The 26613-nt window shown below is 33.5% G+C and overlaps 1 protein-coding gene and 2 long non-coding RNA genes across 5 annotated transcripts; all 3 read left to right on the plus strand.

Moving 5' to 3' along the window:
* Positions 1–6822: 6822 nt before the first annotated feature.
* LOC123317847 lies at positions 6823–11832 on the plus strand. Of its 3 annotated transcripts, none has more exons than XR_006538207.1 (8): positions 6823–7740; positions 7795–8197; positions 8275–8564; positions 8622–8929; positions 9130–9399; positions 9578–9878; positions 10721–11014; positions 11177–11832. It is a non-coding gene; the product is annotated as an uncharacterized LOC123317847 (long non-coding RNA). The 3 variants fall into 3 exon arrangements; XR_006538205.1 differs by having other exon boundaries at positions 7814–8197; positions 11177–11831; XR_006538206.1 differs by lacking the exons at positions 10721–11014; positions 11177–11832 and having other exon boundaries at positions 7814–8197; positions 9578–10029.
* A 70-nt stretch (positions 11833–11902) lies between these two features.
* LOC123317856 lies at positions 11903–14657 on the plus strand. The gene is made up of 3 exons (XR_006538208.1): positions 11903–12825; positions 13679–13827; positions 14514–14657. It is a non-coding gene; the product is annotated as an uncharacterized LOC123317856 (long non-coding RNA).
* A 988-nt stretch (positions 14658–15645) lies between these two features.
* On the plus strand, positions 15646–20617 carry LOC123315244. Its single transcript, XM_044900904.1, has 4 exons — positions 15646–19967; positions 20024–20157; positions 20253–20310; positions 20395–20617. The coding sequence occupies exon 1, from the start codon at positions 15646–15648 to the stop codon at positions 19708–19710; it is 4065 nt and encodes a 1354-aa protein (XP_044756839.1). The 3' UTR covers positions 19711–19967; positions 20024–20157; positions 20253–20310; positions 20395–20617.
* The last annotated feature ends 5996 nt before the right edge of the window (positions 20618–26613 follow it).

Raw genomic sequence — 26613 nt, forward strand, 5'->3', positions numbered from 1 at the left:
ACTGGTAATGCTTGGCGTGTACACCGAAGGTTGCCACGGAAAGACCACAGTAAACTATCTTGTCATACCCCTGTTGTGTTCCGTTTAGATTGCCCGTTTACCGCAGACTTCTGTCGCCTGGCTCTCTGGTGACGGAAACCAATCGGCAGAGGTCTCGAAGTTTTTCTGCTGGTAATGCTTGGCGTGTACACCCAAAGTTGCCACGGAGTGACCGCGATAAACTACCCTGTTATCCTGTAAATTGTTGCATTGTGTTTCACCTGCAGCAATCCCGTCCCGTTTGTTGAATGGTTTCAATTCTGACTGGCCTGTAGACTGAAATTCACTGAAAATGCTCGGGATAAAACCCATAGCTAAATCAACCAATTACGGAGACTTGATCTTTCTGAGACACCCGGTTACTGTAAATTCTGTATAAACCCCGTATATGCTTTATCGTCTCAGAAGGAATCAAAGTGACCGCCATTTCTTTAATACCTGATAGTTTGACTGAACAAAATCAATTAGAATAATTCATTAATTTCACTGTGTTGAGTTTAAATTTCTGATCACCGTGACAAGTTAATTATTGCATTTCTGTTTTCCTCATTTTTGAACTTGGTCATCAGCTGTATATATTATTATATTTCTTAACTTGGAAATCACTGTATGGTTCACTGTAATTTAGATTATTGTAATAAATTCGGTTTTAAAGTACTCGTTATCGCTACCACCTTAGATAACTCCGAACTCTGTCTCCGAAGTAGGTACCTGGATGGGTTTGCTATTCCTCCCTATTGAAAGAATAGCTGGCGCTCGAAATTAATCCCTTTTGCAAACTGAACCCGTTACACCTTTTATAGCGGATGTATTCTCAGAAACAGAATTGAGTAAATTTCTTAAATTTTCTGAAGAGTCTTTTGCGAGAAGTTTCAACTTCAAAATAGTTTTAATATGTTTATTGATCAGAAGTTTTTTATTATCGAAGCAGCATCATAAAAATCTCCCACTATTCTTTTGGCATAGCCATCAACAATTTGTCTAGAAATTTGAAATTTTTGAATATTGTTTCTATGAACTATGGATAAAAATGTAGACTTGAATTCCAACCAATGTTCATTATCTCCTTTGAAAATGGGGTTCCACAGGGATCCACACTTAGCTGCAAACTGTTTACCATAGCCATCAACAAAATCACAAAAAACGTTGACCCGGATATAGTGAAATGTTTGTACGTGGATGATCTAGCCATATTATTATCTGGCAAATTTATTGAGGAAATTAATAGCAAAATCCAAAAGGCTATTAATACAATCATTTATAATGGGGAGAGTATTGGATATGAATTCGCCTGGGAGAAGACATACTGTGTCCATTTCTGCCGTATGAGAAAATTGCATCCTGATCTAATTCTTTTTATCAGAAATAACAGAATAAAATGCTTAGAAGATGTGAAATTTTTAGGGTTAACATTCGACTCAAAATTGACGTGGAAAAAACATATAAATTATCTCAGAATAAAGTGCCGAAAAACGCTCCTAGTACCTCAAGGTACTAGGAAACACAAAATGGGGAGCAGATACTAACAGTTTGCTGACCATATACCGTTCGCTGACTCTCTCTCGCATTGACTACAGATGCGCGGTTTATTCATCATCGCGCAAATACGTTTTGAAAACTCTTGACCCTGTGCATAACTTGGCACTAAAATATTGCCTAGGAGCATTTCATACAAGTCCAAGTCACAGCTTGTACGTGGAGGCTGGTGTTGAACCCTTAGACGTAAGACTAAAATATATGCTAGGAGTACAATTGAATCAACAAAACCCAAATTACAGCTTAATGATGCAAGATATAAACATATACAGGAGAAAACCAACAGCAACACGTCCTGCTGTGGTTTGTTTTGTGGAATACTTAGAGCAAAAAAGAATGACCATACCTGAATTGTGTCAAGACGACTTTGAAGAAATACCTCCTTGGACTATACCCATTGTGAAAACAAGACTTGAACTCATAAATGAAGACAAATTATCAACCAATCACCAAATCATCAGACAATGTTTTTATTCATTGAAAGAAGAATACAGTTCAGCAAAATTTATATATACTGATGGTTCAAAAACAATTGAAGAAACTGGATGTGCTATAGCAATGCATGGAGAGAAACATTCCTGGAAATTAAATCCTATATCATCCGTATATTTTGCCGAGCAGTATGCCGTATGGCAAGCTCTGATGTGTTGCTATATTAGAGAATACCCTCAAGAAATAGTGATTGTTACTGACTCACTTAGTGTGATACAAGGATTGAGGAAGGTATATACACATGACTCAGAAATGAAAAGAATTAAATCACTAATATGTCATCTAAAAATGAGAGATTTCAACATTGTGTTCATATGGGTACCTATAGTATATCCAAATCCAAGAGGCCAGCGGTAAACATTGCAGCATGAAGTGATCACGCGTCAAGAACGTGATAACGCAGAGGTGTACTAATAAATTGAATTCCGAGAGCGTTATATTTTAAAACTTTTTGAGTGTTCCAGTTCCGGTGAAAAATGTGTATGCTTATCTACGAGTCTGAGTAATGAACAATTAATTTAAAGTTCCCATTTTAATAAATACTATGTATATAAATGTGTAACAATATTTTTTTTTTTAAAGTGACTACCCCGTAGTGTCGTCAGAAGATGCAGAACTTTCCTCTAAGTTGACGATGACTGGTGTTATATCATCCATAATATTATCCAGTTTCCACATGTCTACCTCAACTTTTTGTTTGACATGTTTCACGCACTTTCTCCATCTTTCGGAAGTAACCCGTGAGAGAGCCTCTTGAAAAAGATTTTGGACGTCAGCCATTTTAAATGTGGTGTTTTTATCTGCCACAAAATTCTTGACATCGGCCCAAATCAATTCAATAGGGTTCAGTTCGCAGTGTTAGGGCGGTAATCTAAGTACTGTAATATTTTGGGCCTTTGCGGTTTCATCCACAATGTATTTTTCAAAGTTTTCTTTGTTCTGCCTGACTATCTGCAACTATTGCGCTTTTATGAGGTCAGGGGTGAAATCAATATTTTTCTCCCTCAACCATTGTTGGATATCACTCTTTCTGAATTGTGAATTAGGAATTTTTTCCATTTTCCTTGAATGGTAAGGAGCATTATCTAAAACTACTATAGAATTTTCTTCCAATTTAGGAACTATACCCTCGACCACTTTTCGAAGGACTGACCATCCATTTCTTCATGGTAGTCACCAGTTTTTTTGGATTGGAAAGTCCAGAGTCCTCCAGTTAAAAAACCAGTGTCACTGCCAATATGACACACTATAATTCTTTGCCCTTTGCCTGGAAAAATATATTCACTTCATTTGAAAAAGAATGTTGAAATTGTTTTCCACCAAAAAGGTACTTACATCAAGTTTCACAAAACATTGATTGCTCGATCAACGATTTGGCATTCGATTTCCCGAAGGAAATCATTGAAACTTTCATATTTCCGAATATATTGGAGGAGTAGCAGTTGAGAATCATCAAATGGGCGTGTATAGATAATTATTTGGTGAAAGAATGATATTCAAAATGCTTATGACCAACTTATCGACTGAAAACTAATTGACGTTCATCCGTCACTCGATCGTTGATTCTCTGATCAAGCTTTATGAAACCAAAGGGTTAAACTCAAAATTCAAGACCTTCCCAGACGGATTTTTAATCCAGTAGATAATCCAGCAAGTAACGCTTGCCGAGAAGATGTAACTGTTTCATCGGTCCACACTTTGGATTTAGTATGACCGGTATTTACCCAAGTTTCATCCAAGCAGTAAATCTTCCTGTTTTCATCACGGAAGGTCCTAATTTTCGTGAGATAGTTTCTTCTCCAACATTTAATGTCGTCACGGTTCATTAAAAAACTGTTGCGTTGGCGACGTCCATATTTGAAATTAAGTTTTTTCAATATTATAGAGAAGGTACTCTTCTTAAAATTTGGCAAGTTCGAGTCTTCATTAACTATTTTTAATACTTTCTCTATAGTCGGGTGTTCATTTCTGAAGAAAAACTCGTGAACTTTTCGCCGTATTACATTTTTATCGAAATCTGATAAGGACTCCCATTTGGTGGTCCGATTTTGATTTGTTGCCGGCTGTGATAGAACACCGGAATTTATGTATTCGGAAATAATTCTCCTAACACTTCGAGCTCCAATGCCAAGTCTCTCAGCAACTCGGAGTTCTACGTCCTTTAAACACATTCCTGCATTTTGAATAATCTCAATTTTATAAGTATTCAAAATCATATCTTTTATCTCGGCACTGAAGTGTCGTTTCGTCTCTTTTTTGGAGGACTTAAGTCAACACGCGATTCCTCAGCAGTATCAGTACTTGACATTATCTTAAATGCTTGTAACTTGAATAACTTGCTACAACTATAAACCAATTTACGAAAGAAAAAGCAACGAATGATCTCTGCAGTTCTGCACAACAATTCGCATACAATCAATGAATCAAACGTAATGCGGTACTGCATTACTCCCACTTGCAAACATGGCGTTCCTGAAGCTTTGACCAATAAGAGGAGTACCTTAAATAAGAACACGCGTTAGTCAGTTTGTTTACGCTGGCCTCTCGGATTTGGATAGACTATAGTCATATAGGAAAAGAAGGTAATGAAGAAGCTGATAAAGAGGCACGCAGAGCTGCGAACTCTGATACGCTGGATGTGGATTTTGTAAAAATAACAGATCTGTACAATCATATATCCGAGAAATGTACAGACGATTGGCAGCAATTATGGGATAATAAAACCACTCAGCTTAAGCAAATTCAACCAAATGTGAGATCTACTTACCCTGTTGTCAAGCTCCATAGACGTGATACAACCAAACTACATCGTCTTCGTATAGGTCACACTTAGATCACACATGGACATATACTGAAACGTGAGAACCAACCATTGTGTGAATGGTGTAACGATCCGTTAACAATTCCTCACCAAATGAAATGAATGTCCAGCGTACACTGCTATGAGAGAAAACCGCAACATCAGATCGACTTTGAAGGAAAATTTATGTGGGGAACCTGAAATAAAGAATATACTTAAATATTGTAGAGTTATGAATATATATATATATATTATATAATTATATTTTTTACGATGAAAATTCCGTTTTTAAAAACACAAACTTTATTTTGGAAATTTACAACAGTGACTAGAGACTACTCTAAGTAATGAGACAAGCAAAGTGACTGATTGACTTCTGAATTAATTCTCTTTTTGCATCCTGAATGAATAGATATTTATAACATTGGGTTATCTTAAAAGAGATAAGGATGCAGGTGCACTATTGCGTAATATTAATATTGTATGGCTATATGTAGATTCAAATAGGAAACAAACAAAAGTCTAATTTAAGTTAATAAGGGTTAGGATTATGTAATTCCTCCCCACCTGGGATAAAGGTATCTCCCAAAGAAGTAGCTTTACAATTAAAATGATTATCAAAATATTTAAAAGCTAAAAATGCAATTATTGCTAAAATTATCAATATTAGAATTATTAAAAATGTATGATTATTATTTTGTAAGTTCCATTCTTCCAACTCTTCATCCTCTGTAGCATCATCTTCTCTCTTGGAGTATTTGTGTTTAGGTACCATCTTGGGTAAAACGATGAATTTTTCTTCACTAATAACTGCAGTTGGGGAAATTTCTTTTTGACCATTACTGACGACACAACTTGTGCGTAAATAGCGATTGAAGGAACAAAATGCCATTTTGTTTGATGAAGGCAATCTTCTTTAATTTTTGTATTTTCCACGGAGAGGATATTTCCATCTTCTAATAACTTGAGGTTTGACGTAGGAACCATTTTTCTTCTCGAACAATTTTCGAAGTGGGTTTTCAAAATATTTTCCATACATATTGGAGGCTTGGATAATGAGTCTTGATCGCAGAGGAAATCATCTTCGACTGGATGACATTCACTTGTTGACCATCTTAATGTTTCTTCTTGTGAGAGCAAATAAGGATAGGTAAAGGGGAGGGTAAGATTGTTTTGAAGCAAATAGTAAAATTTATGTAAATCAAAACTATCTTCATAAATTGTTGGAATTGAAATCAGAAAAAGTAAGATGTTGTCTTTGAAAATAACTTTTATATGACACAATTGTTAGTAATCTTTGATGTGATGCATTGGAATAATAGTGACATTTTTGACTAATTCTACGAATTTTGTATACGGTAGAATAGATTCATGTAAGAGATGTAATCTGGCAAAACTAACTGCTGTTTCAATTTCATCTAATGTATTCTTAATATCTTTGATTTCAAATGTCATGAGATGCATTTGTTGAACATCCCTCAATGCTGGCACAATTTGCAGTAATTTAAGATTATCATTCAATTTTTTAAATTTCTCATTATATTTATCCTTAAGGTCATTTACAATAGTCGCGATCTGTTTTTGATTCTTCATGATTGTCTTCTCATTTTTCTCTATGCTATTGAAATAAGTTCTATAAAGTTCTTCATCATCAGAATCTAATGTTCCAAATAGTATTTTCGAAATCTTGCCACCAAGGTTAATTAATCCTCTTTTAATTCTAGTTTTTTCATTTAAATGAACGAATGTATTAGTATTAATTTCATTAGAATGTAATAAATACTCGTAATTATCTGTAGCTGCAAAACCCAACTGTTGATGCTTCAGTACTTCAATTTCTACTTGATATTCAAAAATTATAACTTCTATCCTTTTCAAATCAATATGATAGATTAATTGCAAATTCTTTCTTGTAACATAAGCCTTTCCTAGCAAGATAGGCAAAATATTCTATATATACTAAAATAATTTCGGGTTATGTAGACTAAAATGAAGGAACAGTTTACTCGGCCGTGTTGGGTGCTAGAGATTTGGGGTTTTCGCGAGAAGAAAGTAGAGATTCCGAATTAGTTCCGAATGGAGCCGCTTTTTTCGATTTCGATCTCGGATATTTTTAAATTAATTCGCGAAAATGACGAATTTTCGTAAAAATTTTTGCCCTCTAAGATGGTAAGTAACGGGTGCACAGACGTTTCGGAAAATATGGGTCCGGAAAAATGCCTATTCTCAATGGATAAAGTTGGTTAGGATTAATTGATGGCCCTGTAACCCTTCTCCGAGAACGATATAATCGTTTGAAACATACGTTACTTTCTATTTCCTAACGGAAATGTTTGAAAAAAGCGTAAGAAAATGATCAATTTTTGACGTCTATCATCGAACATTTCAATCGCTGACAGTTGTCGTGAAATGGAACATTCCATTTCGCGAAAAAGGGGCGGTCGCCCAAAGTTCGTTTGTCGTAATTATTATGAGAAATATTTTTAATTTCTGATATAATTTAGAACGAATTCAATTGATTTTTGAATGGAAAATCGATTATTAATACGTTTTCAAATTGAAAATTTGCATATTTCACACCAATCTTGAAAGTATTTCATAATCATCATTTCGTCACTGAGGAAGTTCGATGAAATTTCATATGACATTTCGAGAAATCACTCTACAGTTGTCTACAGTGATTCAGTTTTCAAACGATTCCGTGCAGTTATTGAATGAAATATCGATAATTAATTCGTTTTCTAATCAAAATAAAGCATATTTTACAAAGGAGAACACTATATCCACACATATAGCGATTTGAACGTATACGAAAAATAAGGAAATGCTGAATTTGCTGGCAACTGAGAAGCTTATAATATCCGATTCAGAAGGTAAGTTGAAACGAAATCTCTTTGATTATAGTCAGAGTTTCATTTGATGTGTAGTTTATGAAATATATTGTAGGTTCTAGGTGTCAACACCGAAGGCCCGACGAAAAAGTTGTTATTTTTTGGCCCAACATTCAATATAGGTGAAGGACATCACATTATTTACGTATTAAGCATATATTCTTAATGAATTTATCATTTCATAGTAGGATTATGAATCCGGGAATATTATGGATCATTCATGGTTATAGTTCTTTGCCTATGATGGATAATGATTGATAGAGGTTATGTCAAATTGGAGAAACTTGATGTATTTCACAAGTCATTGTTTATAAGAAAAACTCTACAATCCATCAAATAATGCCTTCGTGAATGGAGATGTGAGAAGTGCATTCCAGATTCCAACAGTACATCTGCAGAATGAAGTCATTTCAAAATGAAATAAATATTCCCAAGAAAGGTAACGTTGTCTCTATTGATCTTCTCATTGAGATGAAATAGATTTCTTTCGTTCCCAATTGATTGTTTTTGTTTTAGGATCTAGAAGTATTGGTTAGTACCTTTAGAATTTGAGTAAGAATTGCCATTCAAATCATAGTGTATTGAAATATTTGATATTTTCTATCAAGTTTCAAGAAACCTGGCGTTCACAAATATTGAAAATAACTAATAACAATTTATATATGTTATATGAACATGTATTTCACTATGAATTGATCCTGATACATCAAATAATGCCTTCGTGTATGGAGATGTGAGAAGTGCATTCCAACAGTACATCAGCAGAATGAAGTCATTTCAAAATGAAATAAATATTCCCAAAAAAGGTAGAGTTGTCTCTATTGATCTTCTCATTGAGATGAAATAGATTTCTTTCGTTTCAGGATTTAGAAGTATTGGTTAGTACCGTTAGAATTTGAGTAAGAATTACCATTCAAATCATAGTGTATTGTAACATTTGATTTTCCAATCAAGTTTAATTGGATATGGCGTTCACAAATATTGAAAATGACTACTAAAAACTCATATATGTTATATGATTATGTATTTCACTATGAATTGATCCATTCTGATGTTTCGAGACTTCTCCTTGAAAAGAACGACATAGGTGTTTGTTGGTTGCCTGACGATCAGTTGAATTTACCAGAAAGACCATTGAAAGAAAATTCCATTCAAGAAGGCAGTCCCATAGGTAAGTCTATATCAAAATATAGCCTCTGAAAAATTAAACTCTCATTAATTCTTATCGTGCTTGAATTACTGAAATTGTGTATCTTCAAAAAGCAGTTGATTTTTGGCATATCTTATGTAAAAAAAGTCACATAGAGCTTTTCCAACTTTTCCCAAACAGTCGTATTTTATATATTCATACAGATTATTTTCATGTTACAGCTCACAAATGTATAGAACAATTCAAGGGAGAATCAGCGAAGGTCATGACAAATTTTACTTTTCCGTAGAGAGTAAATAAGCAGGGTTTGAAAAAAAAAATCATTTCAGAATACTTAACTGTGTGTAAATATGGATGTGGAATGAAGAAAGAGATTTCAATGGAATTTCCTGGATATCGAATGATAAGAAGTGGTATATTGGTTGACGATCAGTTGAATTTACCAGAATGATCATTGAAAGAAAATTCCATTCAAGAAGGCAGTCCCAGAGGTAAGTCTATCAAAATATAGCCTCTGAAAAATTAAATTCTCATGAATTCTTATCGTGCTTGAATTACTGAAATTGTGTATATTGTGTGTATATTGTGTAAAAAGTCACATAGAGCTTTTCCAACTTTTCCCAAACAGTCTGATTTTATATATTCATTCAGATTATTCTCATGTTACAGCTCACAAATGTGTAGAACAATTCAAGGGAGAATCAGCGAAGGTCATGACAAATTTCACTTTTCCGTAGAGAGTAAATAAGCAGGGTTTGAAAAAAAAAATCATTTCAGAATACTTAACTGTATGTAAATAAGGATGTGGAATGAAGAAAGAGATTTCAATGGAATTTCCTGGATATAGAATGATAAGAAGTGGTATTTCTATGCTGTCACTTTCGAAAAATTATTCTAGAGAGAATTATAATTTGAAGTATTTCACAGCTTGCAATTATAGGAATATGGCATTACATAGATTTATCCTACAGTATGAATAAGATTTTTATGTGTTTTTTCCAAATGTTTGAAACATATGTTGTTGAGACAGGTTGATATGCTACTGTATAAATTAAATTTACATTTGAAAAAAATGTGTTATACGGTAAAATAACTCAATCAATAAAAATTCTTAGATCTCTTTCTTATTGCTTTGAATACCTACCTGTACATTGAACTATGCATTGTTTGAATCTATCATGAACAATTAAATTTTAATTTTTAGCTCATATTCTCTTCTCCATGAAGTATGAATTTATAGAATGTACTTCAGAAGGTAATGTATCGATATCAATCTTCAATAAACATTGTTTGAATAATCACAGTAACATTCATCGTTAGATTATGAAATAAATTGTACATGCCAGCACCAAAGGCCCAGCATTTCTAATAGATGAAAAACATATCGATACATTTAGCATAAATTCCTACATAAATGTATGTCATCACTCCATTGTAGGATTAAAAATTTGGCAATATTATGGAGCATAAATAATAATAATATTATTCAAAGATATATAATCTTTGTTATTATTATTTCTATGATGGAACGAGATTGGTAGAGGTTATGTCAGAGTACAGAATATTTATTTATATCAAAAGTCGTAGTTTATAAATAAGGGAAAATCCAAAATCGATCAAATTATAATTTTCTGAGTGAAGATGTGAGAATTGTTTTGAGTACATTACTAAAGTTCATCATCAGAATGAAGTCAAGATTTTTGGATTCAAAATGAAATAAATATTCAATAATAACAACAACATTCTCTCCATTGATTTTCCCATTTAGATAAAACAGTTTGTTTCGTTTCCAATTGATTGTTTTCGTTTCAGGATCTAGAAGTATTGGTTAGTACCGTTAGAATTTGAGTAAGAATTGCTATTCAAATCATAGGATGGATCGAAACATTTGATTTCCCAATCAAATTTTACGGAATATGGTGTTCACAAATATTGAAAATAACTACTAAAAACTTATCGTTATTATATGAACATGTATTTTAAAATGAATTGATCCTTTGAGACTTCTCCTCAAAAGAACAAGTGATTGTTGATCACTTCACGATGAATTGAATTTATCAGAACGACCCTTGGAAGAGAATTCAATTTGAGAGAGCAACCTCGGAGGTAGGTCTATATACAAAGATAATCTCTGATAAAAACATATATCTTTAAAAATCAGCTGATCATTGGTCACTTCTATGTGAAACAATGACCAAATTACATGCATCTTTTTCAGTTTTCTCAAACAGTTATAGTTATGTTTATACAGATTTTCTCATGTTCCAGCACGCAGAACAATTCAAGGTTAGATGAGCGAAGGTTATGTCAAATTTTACGTTTCCATAGAGAGTAAATAAGCAGGACTTAAAAAAGCAAATCATTTGAAACTATTTAAGTGGATGAAAATTGTCATGTGGTCTGTAGAAACAGATTCCAGTGGATTTTGCCAGATATCGAATAATGGGAATTGATTCTTCTACGCTTCCACTTTTGAGAAGTTATACTAGGATGGAAAAAAAAATCATTTGAAGTATCCTGTGAAAATGTTTAGATCTTGCAAGTTAAGAAATATATGATTACATAAGTTTATTCTACTATATGAAAGATATTTTTTAGGGTTTATTTCCAAACATATGTAACATCTTTAATAACAGAGGTTTATGCTACTGTAATAATAAGATTCACATTTCAAGAAAAATGTATGATACTGTTATATTCTTCAAACAATAAATATTCTTACATTGCTACCTTATTGCTATGATTGATAGACAGTGAACATTATTTGAATCTATCATGAAAAATTAAATGTTAATTTTCTGCATTACATGAAATATGAAAAGCCCTCTCCTTATGTTTATGTCATAACAATTTTTCAATGGTTTATTCAACAATATATTTACTTGAATGGAAAACTAAGTCTAGCTAGGTATAACGATATTGATTAAAACTTTTATATGCCTCAAATTAAAGTTGAAACATTTCAGTTTAGATATTTTAATGAAGTTTTCGAGTTTTTGGTGAGTTATTGAAGCACTGTGAAAGATATCGGTGCTGAATTTCAAAATAACTCGAATAAGGAATTGATATTTTATAATTATTATGAATATGCTTCTATGATTCATAGCACAACAAATATGAATAGATAACTGGAGGAGTAGAATTCGAATCCACTATTATCTGACTGTAATAATTAATATAATAACAAAGCCACAATATATAGGTGTTATTTGCTAATCAATTCCTTATATTCCTACAGAATACACAGTTTTTCAGAGAAGATGAAGAATAAATAATTATGGTTTACGGTTTACCGCTCATCTGTGGTGGGGAGGTGAAAAATTAATTCGAATTAGCCCGCCAAATAATATTCATATATATTTTCAATATATTGAATAAAATTCTATTTCCTTCAAGTATTAATTTGAATAAGCGATAATTAGTATAATTCCTCTTTCTGTGTGAATGATTCTTCTACTATCTTGAGATAGAAAATGATTTGGAGTATTCATGCACGCTGTATCAACAATTTGAATGATTGAATATGAAGACCATAGAATAATGAAGATTTAGAATTATGTGGATGGTACCATATGTTTTTTGAAAGTGTTTATTATATTAACATATTTATTATATTAACATTAGTTGGCCTATGGGTGCGATTGTTTGTAATCTAGGAATGAATTCGTTTTGGAAGTCTATTGTAATATGTACAGTTATCATAGAAATAATATGACTGTATGTCTATGATTGCGATACAGTAAATCTATGCATAAATTAATGAATCTATGATTTTATGAATCTATTGTTTTATGATCATATAAACGATTCGTATCGATAACGAAGAAGTGAATTTCAAGTAGGTGCATTATTGGGCGAATATATAGTGATTAATTAAATACACAATTCAAAATCTGCTTCAGATTTACTGGGATCACGTAAGTTCAAAATTTATGAATATTAATTTCCGTTCATTATTTATATTCTTGTGATTGTTGAATACGTGCTTAACACAAAAAAACAGTTTACATCATTCAAAAAATAAAAAAAACGAAGGCGTCAAGCCGAGTATGCATGATGATAATATCATATTATTTTAAGCTCAATTTTCAATGTATATGATCTCCATAAAATAAATATTTGATAATCTCCATAAAATAAATATTTGATAACTTATTCCCTGTTCAATTCCTCATTTATTAAAGCGTTAATTTCTGATTTGATTCTCGGAGCATTATACATAAAAGTATTCTTATATAGATTTCCTTTTTGTAATTGAGCCCTAAAAAAATGGACGAATTCGCGCGCTTTTCTTTCCATAGATATATAATAACTCATTTTATGTCTATGTTCCTACTTTAGTAGTCTATTTATGATACACATTATCGAATAGAATAATTGAATCATATGGGGGCGGGGCGATTTTGTGGCCTTGGTTCGAATTAGCCCGCGAAATTATTCTGTACTCATATATTCTGTGGATGTTGATGAAATGTCTACGATTCTCTGGTGTGTTGTAGAAATTCAACTTTTCATGAGTTTTAATTAATTAGTCGCTCGGTTTTCTTGCCATAGATATATAATAATTTACTAAATATCTATGTTCCACAATCACATAGTTAATCCGGCGATCGAAGTTTGATGAAACTTACTGTAAGTGAGTTACATATCTGAAATGCTAGAAATTAGGTGCTAAATTTAAACACACTCACTGTAAATTAGGAAAATTCGTGATAAGAGAGATATTTCCAAAATTTTGATTATTTTAATTCTTCATAATTCTTATTGCAGAGCAGATAATAATTGGCATCTTCGGTCTGAAAAAAGCAACCTTGTGAAGATATTGATAATTGGGAATATAAAACGAATAGGTTCGGAAGTAAATACCTGGTTGTGAAAAATACTGACTGCAGTTAGTTAGGAACTTATATTACTTTGAGGTTCGTATTCATATGTTATAAATCTGTAGCTTTCTTAAGGTTTCATTTTGAGTCAATATTTCCATATGATTCGCAGCAGTATTTTATATATTTATTGCTATTACTTATTGATCAATAGGAACATTTACTCCTTTAAAATTGACAAAGTTGAATGATTCATCCAGTACTTCTAAACTTTTATGTAATGAAAAAAAAAATTGTTTTCTTCTTATTAGTGATGATGATACAGAAATTCAATGATTGATTTATTCGTAATTAATAACATTTGTGCAAATATTATTTCCATTTCATCAGTTTTATTGTGAACATATCTCCTAATCAAACATTTTTAGTGTTGGATCATAATTTTTGAGAAATAGGATATCATTAGAGGTTGAATTTTGTTTGTAATGTCGAATAATACCTGCGATTGAATGTATTTTGTGGTATTACTCAGAGGCGCATCCACGGGGGGGAGGGGGTATTAGGGATAATTTGCCACCCCCCCCCCCCCGAAAAGAGTTATATATAATAACTTAAATTTGCCAGTAACCCCCCTTAATTCAGATTCTGGATGCGCCAGTGGTATTACTATATTCACGAGAGAAATTTGAGAATCAATAAAATAAATGATGTTTAATTATTTTCGAGATAGATGTGACAAAATAAATATAAATACTTGATTTTATAAATATTTAAATTTACAGTGCGTAAAATGAAAATTAAACGTAAAACTAAGCCGTGGAAGAAAGTGAAGGGCAAAAACAAAGCCGCAAAAAAGGAGATAAAAGGTAGGTTCCATTTCGATTATTTTCTCATACTGATTTCGTAAAAAAGCTTCCAATTATATGTCAGCTTCAGATATTTAATTTTTATTTCTAAATTGGTATTTCAGATGATCCAACGTCCAAAAGTCAATCTGAGTCTTCATGTATTGATGAAATTCAATTGACACATCAACCTGATAAAAGCATAATAAATGATTCTGTATCTTATAATTTTTCCATCGTGAGAGGCACTCGAAATCAAGATAATGAACGTTACAGCGCGATCTCGAGAAACCACCAATGTACCGCGATTGCTGTTGTTTCTTTAGCGTACAATAAATCAGTTCCCTTTAGCGCTTGGAATTCACTCATCGTAGATAATATTTTGGACTATGGCGATCATTTATATAAAAAATCAGCCTCATTGAGATCACAAAATTCCTCCAATCCCAATTTGATGGTGATTGAAGTTTATTCCAAATTCATTATTGATTCGGTGGCATATAATTTAAGTATTTTGGAAATAGAGACTGTATCAGGGCGCGTTGGGTTAGAAAATGATGAACCTTTTTATAAATTGAAAGACGGTTTACTGCGGGTTTTCCAAAATCACGAATCGGTTATCATGACGTGTCAATTATTGTCCACCTGCATTAATAAATCATATAATTCATTTTTTTTATACGATTCCCACAGTAGAGGTTCGGACGGTAAACATATCGAGACAGGAGGTAAAGCGTGTTTGATTAAATTCGAAGATTTGGAATCATTACTAAATTATTTGTTAGAAATCTATTATTGTTCTTCTCCGTATACCTTGGTGCCAATAGAGGTACAAATCGATTCTGCGCGTGATCTAAATAATGCCCTGCTATATTCCGTGCTTTCAGTATACGATGATGACATTCATACAGATTGGGTCCAAAATTCGCCGGGATTGACTTCTTTGTCGGAGCAACCAAATTTCAATTTTAATGTCTCTACCGTTTCAACTCCTTCTTTAAAACGTACTCGCAAAAATAATGAAGAATCACGTCAGCAACAAGATATTCAGTTGCATTATTTGGGCATAATGGATCGTGTCTGTCGTCATTGCGAAGCTCTATTTTTCCGCAACGAGAATATGAGTATATGCTGCAATAAAGGTGCAGTAAATTTGCCGGTCAACTCCGAATACCCGGATTTATTGAAGTCCCTGATTACAGATATGCATCCGCATTCCAGAGGATATATGAAAAATATCCGAAGGTATAATACGCTTCTTGCGTTAGGTTCAACGACAGCGACTCTACGAAAGGACATTGGAAAGGGATCACCAGTAGTAGTCATATCAGGGCAGATATACCATACAATATCGGACATTAATCCTTCGGATCCTAGGTTTGGCTCTCTATACTTTATAGATTCCGGCGAAGCCAAACGACGGAGAAATTCAAATGCGGTGCACGAAGGTTGCATTCCAAGTCTGTTGGAACAAATAGATGCTCTTTTACGGGAAACACATCCTTATGCCCTATTGTATCGTACTCTGCGTCAAGTGGTGAGAGACGTGCGCGATAAGAGGGGCACCAAGGATATTCCTCAATTCGGGTTATATTTTCATACGAAACCGGGTACAAACAGAAATATCTATGCAGCGCCCACCACATCGGACGAAGTTGGTGCAGTATTTAGGTCCGTTGACGGCAATATTCCGCCACCAGGTCAAATCCGTATCCATTATCGTGAAGATGACGTCGGTTGTACGAATATTCCAAAATTATCACCCATAGTGGATGCCCTCTGCTATCCATTACTTTTTCCCCACGGAGAATTAGGTTGGTCAACAGATATGTTTAGATCGTGTGGTAGAAAACGGATCACGAAAAGAGAGTTTGATTGCTATCGTTTAATGAGTCGCCTCAATCAATTCAATCCGATTATTCTTTGTGGTCGTCTAACTCAACAGTACATCGTTGACAAATATGTGGAATTGGAAGGTGATAGATTGCATTATTTGCGCACTCACCAGAAAAATCTACGCGCGGATAGCTACGTTGGACTTCAGGACTACGTCGCACGTAAAGTAACTTCACAATTGATCGGAAACGAAAAAATTGGAAAAGTTTTTATTCTGCCAAGTACTTTTGCCGGAAGTCCAAGATTTATGCAACAGAACTACCAAGATGCAATGGCAATCGTAGCTAAATTCGGAAGACCATCATTATTCGTAACTTTCACCTGCAATCCACATTGGCGCGAAATTACCGATAATTTAGGGAGTAAACTTTTGAACGCGCAAGATAGACCGGCTTTGATAGCTCGAGTTTTTGATTTGAAGAGAAGAGCTTTTTTCGAGGACGTCCTTATAAATAAAATTTTCGGAACAGTTATAGCATACGTGTATGTGATCGAGTTTCAAAAACGCGGATTACCTCATTTACACTGCTTGCTTACCTTGGCGGATGAGGATAAACTACGGGAACCCAACGATGTAGACAAGCATATCTGTGCTGAGCTACCTCGCGAAAATACTCGATTGTACGATATCATTTTGAAATCAATGATTCATGGACCTTGCGGCGATCGTTTTCCAAATTCACCCTGTATGGAAGATGGAGTTTGTTCCAAGCGCTATCCTAAATCATTCTCGGAAAGAACATTGATAGATCGAGGTACGCCGATATACAGAAGGAGGGATGATGGTCGTACTGCGACATTGATGAGAAATAATATTTCATACCAGGTGGATAATAGGGACGTAGTCCCGTACAATCCCTACTTGAGTATGAAGTATGAATGTCACATTAATGTTGAAGTGATCACATCAGTTGGAGCAGTCAAGTATGTTTTCAAATATATCAATAAGGGACCAGATGCCGCGGTTCTGCAAGTTAGGGACGAGTTCGTTTTTGATGAAATTAAAGCTTACATCGATTCGCGATATATTTCTTCGGGGGAAGCAGCTTGGAGGCTCTTGGCTTTACGGATTCAAGGTAAAAGTCACTCGATCTTTAGATTACCTGTACATCTACCAGGAGAACGAACGGTACACTTTGAACAAGGTCAAGAGGAGGCGGCACTTCAAATTCAAGCGTCAAAATTATCACTTTTGGAAGCATTTTTCGAATTAAATGTTAATGATACCCGAGCGCGAAAATTCAAATATTGCGAAATTCCTTTGAATTATTGCTTCGATAAGAAACATCATCGGTGGTCGCTTCGAAAACATAAATGGTCGGTAATTCCGCGAATGTACACCATAAGTCCCAAGTACGTAGAAAAATTCCACTTACGCATTTTATTATTACACGTCAACGGACCAAAATCTTTCGAGGATCTTCGTACGTATAACGGAGTTACGTATCCTACGTTCCAGGAGGCAGCACGAAAAAGGCTTCTGATTGCATCAGACGATGAATGGGAAGAAACTTTGAGACACGCAGCTTTGGTTGATATGCCGGGCTGCATGCGCCGAATGTTTGCATATTTATTATGCTTCTGTGAAGTCGGCAATCCGTTGGCTCTTTGGTCTAACTTCAAACGTTATATGTATGAAGATTTTCTGAAGAAGGGCCTTTCTGAACGTGACGCCGAACACAACGCTCTGCGTAGAATCGAAGCCATATTGCTTCATCAGGGTAAAACTTTGAAGGATTTTAATTTGCCAGAATTCTCTCCAGATTTGATCGAAGAAGACTTTGTCATCGGCGACGAAAATTTGGAAATGGAGTCTGACGAATTTGATTCAGAGAGGTTGAATTCTGACCAGCGAGGAATCTTCGATCGGGTTATACGTGCGATCGCGTCAGATCAGGAAGAAAGATATTTTTATCTTCAGGGTAGTGGTGGTACCGGAAAAACATACCTGTACAATACCATATTGAATTATTGTAGCGCTTGGCATATTCCTTCTGTTGCCGTTGCTTTCACTGGGATTGCTGCTTTATTGCTTAAAAACGGAAGAACCGTCCATTCAACGTTCAGATTACCTCTGGATTTGAATGCGGACTCCCGTTCTGCAATAACAGCTCAATCCCAAGAGGCCACTTACTTGAGGAATCTGAGACTTATTATTTGGGATGAAGTTTCAATGGCCAGTTATCACGTACTCAATGCCGTTGACCGGCTCCTTCAAGATATATGCGGTAACCGTCGTCCTTTCGGTGGTAAATGCATACTTCTTGGGGGGGACGTCAAACAGTTATTGCCAGTGGCGGCTGGAAGAGTCCAGCAAATTGAACTCTTCTTCACGAATTGTGAGTCTTGGATGCACTTTCAAGTTTTGAATTTGAAAATCAATATGCGTACTGATGCAGGTGAACAAGAATTTAATGAATGGCTTGAACAACTTGGTAGGGGTACCATCAACGAGACAAGGACCGATCAATCTGATGATTTCGTTTGTCTACCAGATAGTTGTTTAACATCAAATGTTGTAAGGGATATATACGGACGAATCGAAGACCTCACAAACGAACAATTGGCGTCGCGAGTAATACTTTGTCCCAGGAATGAACACTGTAATTTGCTGAATGACAGAATTCTTGAAACGTTTCCCGGTTCACTCATCACTATTTTAAGTAGTGATTCCGTTGCTTCGGGAGACGAAGATGAGATAGCTAACTTCCCGGAAGAATATCTGAATAGCGTAACACCAAGTGGAATGCCCCTCCATAAACTTCACCTCAAAGTCGGCGTACCAATTATTTTACTTAGAAATTTATCTTTGGCTGACGGTTTGATCAATGGTACCCGTCTGTTGGTGTTTGCTGTAACGGATGTTCTATTGACAGCTAAAATTGTCACCGGTCGTTTTTCAGGAAGATCAGTTCTCATCCCTAGAATGGATCTGACATCTTCCGACAAAAATATTCCGTTTGTACTGAAAAGAAGACAATTTCCGGTTAAGGTATGCTTTGCTCTCACAATCAATAAGGCACAGGGGCAAACTTTCGATAAAGTTGGTATTTATCTTGCAACTCCGGTCTTTTCTCACGGACAACTTTACGTCGCATTTTCAAGAGTTCGCAATTGGAGTGCCGTAAAAGTTGAACTGATAAGAACGGAACGAGAGGGTAAATTAGTAAAAAAATTAAAGAAAAATGTCACTAAGAATATAGTTTTCAGCGCCATTCTAAATTCAATAAACTATTAATAGTATTTCATACAATCCATTTCATTTTGATTTCATCACACCAGAATTAAAACAAATATTTCAAATCATTTTTAGCACTTTTTCCAAAATTGATTTTTAGTTTTGAAGAATATCTATTTCAGCTCATTACAGTGTTCCCTTCCGTACGAAACTCCTCTCTTCATCTCTTGCTATATCAGGTTGTTGTGTCAATTGAAATTTTTCGAATATATCTCGAGGAAAGGGGCACGTAGAGGCAGATTAGGACAAATCCTTATGTATGTGAATGTAATGTTATATAAGTATATAATTATATGTATATATAATATTTTAGATTTTCAGGAGTTTGAAATTTAACCAGGCATTGAAATGCATATAAATATAACTTTATATATCTTATTACTGATGCTAAAAATGTGTCTACCTATAATTCTATGGTTTTCAAAGAAGATTCCTTGAACAAAAAATGTAAGTATCATTAAAATAAAATTTTAGAGCTATATATTGATGAAATTCTAATTATTTGAAGAACTGAATGAAGTTAAATTAAATATATCTTCTAGATTTCGTGAGGGCCGTGAGAATTTTTTTCGTTAGTATATGGAAACGGAAAGAGAATAGGTATAAAATGAAATTAGTTTAAGAGCTGTGAGTAATATTTGAAAACCCTCAATTAAAAATCATTAAGATATATATCATTTTCAGATTGATCAGCGATGAACACATACGAAGCTTAAAAAGTTTATTTCGTTGGAATTTAGTTTTAGTGTTCTTTCTTATTACATATTGTTTAAATAAACTGACATTTTGTTACTTGAGATTGTTAATTTCTTATATGCATCGAAATCTCAAATACATTGTTGAATTTTTTTTACTCATCTTCATTTTGTATGAATCTTATGTTTTAGAATTAATAAATCGTTACTTACTGTTGCTACCACTAAATTTTTGATTCAATGTAACAATGCGAATAAATAAAATCATTATAATCTCATTGTTTTCAGATTGTGAAAGTTTGTAGCACTCTATTTCAAAAGAATATATATTATATATTATAATCTCATCTCATTTTTGATTGAATTTGTAAGATAGTTTATATCAATATATGAATCTATTATTTTAATTTTAATGGAGTTTCAATATTTCTCGAGAAAATCTAAATACTAGGCGGATCTACCTATTAGGCGGATCTAACTTTTGTAAAAATCTACCTATAAGGAAGTTCTATCTACTAGGAGGATCTGCCTACTAGGCAAAACTACCTACTAGGCGAATCTCCCTATTAGGCGGATCTACCTACTAGGCGAATCTACCTACCAGATGAATCTATCAGTATAGGCGAATCTATCAGTATAGGCGAATCTATTAGTATAGGCGAATCTATCAGTATAAGCGAATCTATCAGTATAGGCGAATCTATCAGTATAAGCGAATCTATCAATATAGGCGAATCTCCTGGCTCACTAGTCTATATATACTAAAATAATTTCGGGTTATGTAGACTAAAATGAAGGAACAGTTTACTCGGCCGTGTTGGATGCTAGAGATTTGGGGTTTTCGCGAGAAGAAAGTAGAGATTCCGAATTAGTTCCGAATGGAGCCGTTTTTTTCGATTTCGATCTCGGATATTTTTAAATTAATTCGCGAAAATGACGAATTTTCGTAAAAATTTTTGCCCTCTAAGATGGTAAGTAACGGGTGCACGGACGTTTCGGAAAATATGGGTCCGGAAAAATGCCTATTCTTAATGGATAAAGTTGGTTAGGATTAATTGATGGCCGTGTAACCTTTCTCCGAGAACGATATAATCGTTTGAAACATACGTTACTTTCTATTTCCGAATGGAAATGTTCGAAAAAAGCGTAAGAAAATGGTCAATTTTGACGTCTATCATCGAACATTTCAATCGCTGACAGTTGTCGTGAAATGGAACATTCTATTTCGCGAAAAAGGGGCGGTCGCCCAAAGTTAATTTGTCGTAATTATTATGAGAAATATTTTCATTTTCTGGTATAATATAGAACGAATTCAATTGATTATTGAATGGAATATCGATTATTAATACGTTTTCAAATTGAAAATTGGCATATTTCACACGAATCTTGGAAATATTTCATAATTTCGAATGGATCATCATTTCGTCAAAGAGTGAAGTTCGATGAAATTTCATATGACATTTCGAGAAATCACTCTACACTTATCAGTTTTCAGCATCATATCAAACGAGTCCAGTCTGTTATTGAAGGAAATATGGATAATTAATACGGTTTCGAATCAAAATATAGCATATTTTACAAAGGAGAAAACTATTCATATCCGCACACAGCAATTTTTACGTCTAGGAAAAATGAAAAATAGGGAAATGATGAAATTACTGACAATGTGGAATCTTAAAATTATTATCTTCAGAAGGTATGTTGAATCGAAATCGATCTTCTATAAGAAAGAATTATAGAGGTAACTCTATAATCTCTGCTATAAGATTCTTGAAAATATTTCATAATTCTGAATGGGTCATTCCATTTCGATACTGAGGGGAGTTCGCTCATGGTTTATCTGACATTTCACTTTATAAATATCATTTTTCAGCATAATATATAACGAATTCATTTGGTTATTGAATGGAATATCGATAATTATTACGTTTTCAAATTGAAAATTGGCATATTTCACACCAATCTTGAAAATATTTCATAATTCGCCAAAGCAAAGTGACGATCATAGATGTGTTGTGTTTGAATTTAATTCATCGTGTTTGACAGCTGACCAGGGAGAAAATTGACCTTCGCAATGAACATGGGCGTATCATTTGGCGCGTCGGAAGGAAATTTTCAATGGAAATATTTAGCTGGTTTTTTTCGATTTTGACGACTTTTTTGGTTTTTCCTTTGAATAAATCACAAAGAGCGATGCTCTTATATATAACGATGGATTTACGTCCATACTTGGTATTGGATTTGGGCGACAGATGTTATGTATGGAATAGTTGCATGTACCGAAACCGTTTTCTTTTTTTCTTTTGATGGACAAAAAGCGAGGGCCGTAGGCCCGAGTCCAGTTTCTGGGTAACTGCGAGGGCCGTAGGCCCGAGCCCGGTCGATAGGCATCCAGCGAGGGCCGTAGGCCCGAGTCAATTTTTTTGAGAACAGCGAGGGCCGTAGGCCCGAGCCCGGTCGATAGGCAACCAGCGAGGGCCGTAGGCCCGAGCCCGGTCGATAGGCAAACAGCGAGGGCCGTAGGCCCGAGCCGGGTCGAAAAGTGAATCAGCCCGTGAAGGCGAATCCACCAACTAGGCGAATCTATCAATATAGGCGAATCTCCTGGCTCACTAGTATTTTCTATTGGAATTTTTTCAAAGGGAGTGATCAAAATTATCATTTCGCATAATATAAGAAGGAAACTCGTTTTCAGGAGCATTATGTCTGAAACAAAATAAGCTATTTTTTCTTTCGTTGTTTGAGAATTCTTTTATGATAAATATGCTTATTCTTTTTATCTTGAATACGATGTGAATCAATTTCTCGAGCATCTATCTTTTTAAATACCGGATCTAGTTTTCTTGTAATAGGGTTTTTAATATAAGTAGGATTATCATTCAATGGATGGTCTTCTTCAGCGGACCTTCTCTGATTTAGGTTTTCCAAACGATTCATACTTTTATGCTTTCTTTTTTCTAATTCTTTCGAAATATCATTGAGATTTTCCACATAATTTTCAACATAATCTTGTATTTGTTCATTATGAGTTTTTTCAATGGGTAATGAGTAATTTAAATCTGCCTTGATTATTTGCATTGGAGTCATTTCTAGACTCGAATGATTAGAATTATTATAACTTAATAGAGCAAGAGCTAATTTATTTTGAAAAGTAGAATTTCTATCATCAATAGTACGTAATTGCTCAATTAGAGTTGAATGAAATCTTTCCACAATTGCATTAGAATTTGGATTGTAATTTGTGATATAATGAATTTCGATTTTATGTACTTTACAAAAATCTTGAACAACACTATTTTTAAATTCTAATCCGTTGTCACACGTGATTTTAGAGGGTACACCATAATGACTAAAATACATTATTAATTTATCAATTATTTTCGTTCCTGTTTTCTGAATTAAAGGATAACATTGTCCTAATCTTGAAAATGAATCTATTATGCTTAAACAATAGGTTTGACCAAATCTTATAGTATCACAATAAACATGTGTAAAGGGTTTTGATTCTATAGGGTTAGGTTTGAATTGAAGTTGTATAGGAGTTCTTTCGTATTTACTCTTTTGACATATTTCGAATGAATTAATATAATTTCGTACATCTTTATTCATATTAGGCCAACAATATTTTCGTCTTAAACTAATTAAATTTTCGCTTACACCACGATGTCTAGTTTTAGTTTCATGATATTGTTGGATTCGTAAAATTTGTTCTTCTTTATCTTCAACATCTTCAACAAATATTTTAGAAATTTTAAATTTAATAGTCTTATAATCGGATTTGTCTTGTAGGATTCTAATAAGGTATTCTTCTAATTCTTCGGATTGAAAATATATCGTGTAAGGTTTTTCAGGACGAACATATTCTTTAATGAATTTAAATAAATCCTTATCAATTGAATTTATCAAAACACGAAATCTTATTTCATCTCCAACTAACTTCGTTTTGGTAACGTTATAATTTGATGCTATTTCAAATATTATTTGCAAAGGATATGCATTTAAACATCGTTCCGTATATGGTAACTCTAAAATTGGATTCTCTACGTTACTATGGACAGTGAAATCATCATTTTCATCATTATTATCTTGATTCAAATCATTTTCAATATTATTTTCATTATTATAATTTTCATTTGAGTGAGTTCCTTCATTATTATCATTATTAATATTCTGATTCGAATTATTAGTATAATATTTTTATCATGAGCATTCAAGAGCTCTAAACATTCATCTAATTCCTCTTCAGTAACTTGATTAATCATTGACGCTAATTCGTCTTCATCTACTTCTTCATAAGTAGCTTCTTTAATCAATTTCATAAATTCTTCATATTCAATACCATTAAAATCAATATTTTTATTATTTACTTCTTTTCTCTTTTTACTTCGAATATTATATATCATTATGTTTATATTTGAATGCATAAAAATGAATTGTATCATTTTGAGAATTATAGACCATTCCAATTGGTCTAGACCACACGCAATTCGTGGTAACGCTAAATATTTCTCATTATTATTTTCACATAATTTCCGTAAATCTATTAACGCTTTAAAAACTGTTTCATACTTCGGTTTTTCATAATAAAATTCTTTCGTAATTAAATAGTAAATATTTCTATTATCTCGGTTAATAAAAGCAACCTCTCCTGTTGACTTATTTTGCGATTTTAATTCATTGATTCCTTCATATTTTTGTTTGAGTGTTGAAGTAATACCTTTATTCATATGAAAATCTTTCGATACACAATGGGCTAAGGCATATTTCTTAGGGGCTTTAAATAAATAACCTTTTTTTTTCTTGAACATTAAAATTTTCTTCAATTTCTCTTTTATCGTGAAGTTTCAAAAATTCTTCGTAATTCAAATGATCGGTTGAATTCAAAACAATTCTACTAAGGGCATCGGCATTATTATTTGAACCTTTCTCATATTTGATTTCATAATCATATTCTTCTTATTTAATACGCCATCGCATTAAGCGTGAATTTGGTTCCTTTAAAGAATATAACCATGTCAAAGGTTTATGATCCGTGTATATTGTAAATTTTCTTCCGTTTAGATAGGGTCTAAAATGCTTACATGACCAAACTTTTGCGAGGAGTTCTTTTTCAATTGTACTATATCTCGTTTCTGCAGGGTTCAATGTTCTACTTGCATAAGCGATTGGTAGGTCATTCGGAGGATTACCTTGAGATAAAATACTTCCGATTGCAAAACCTGATGCGTCGGTACTAAGCACAAAGGGCTCATTGAAATTCGGATATCGCAATATAGGGTGATTCAATAAATTTCTTTAACATACTTCAAAGGCTTCAATATATTTCGGATCTATAATATTAATTTTTGCGTCTTTTTTCAAACATGCCGTTAATGGTTTCGTAATTTTCGCGAAATTAGGAATGAATTTTCTATAATAACCAACTAAGTCAAAAAATGACTTCATTTCTTTTTGTGTTCTAGGAATAGGGAAATTCTTAACCGCTTTTAATTTATTTGGATTGGGTTTAATTCCTTCAGGGGTAATAATATGTCCTAAAAATTCAATTTCATTTTTGAAAAAGTGACATTTGTCTAATTGTATTTTCAAATTATCTTTCTTTAAGGCTTCAAGAATAGTATGAATGTCAGCTAAGTGTTGTTCGGGTGTATCAGAAAATATAATAACATCATCCATGTAAATATAGCATATTTTTCCAATATATTTTTTCAAAACATCATTCATTAATCTTTGAAAAGATGCTGGGGCATTTTTTAAACCGAAAGGCATTCTTAGAAATTCATAGTGACCATCTTCAACAGTAAAAGCTGTTTTTTGAATTGAATCTTCATCAACTTCTATTTTATGAAATCCGGACGCTAAATCAAGCACGGTAAAATATTTTTTATTTCCTAATTCGTCCAATATACTTTCAATTTGAGGTAGAGGATATTTATCATCAATTGTTTTATCGTTTAATTTTCTTTAATCAATTGCCATACGCCATTTTGTTTCACCTGATAAAACTTGTTTCTTTGGAACAATAGCAACTGGAAAAGACCATGGGGAAATACTCGGTCGAATAATCTTTTTATCTAACATGTCTTTAATTTGACTTTTCACTTCTTCGCGATGAATTTCCGGATATCTTTAAATTTTACAATGAACAGGGACATCGTCAGTCGTGCGAATTTTATGTTTTACTCTGTTTGAAAAATTAAGGGGTTGA

The sequence above is a fragment of the Coccinella septempunctata genome, chromosome 1, assembly GCF_907165205.1.
Source record: "Coccinella septempunctata chromosome 1, icCocSept1.1, whole genome shotgun sequence".
Classification (NCBI taxonomy): Eukaryota; Metazoa; Arthropoda; class Insecta; order Coleoptera; family Coccinellidae; genus Coccinella; species Coccinella septempunctata.

Excerpts from the sequence above, each read along its gene's own strand:
- LOC123315244 (XM_044900904.1), top strand. The coding sequence starts at position 15,646 with ATGGATCGTGTCTGTCGTCATTGCGAAGCTCTATTTTTCCGCAACGAG.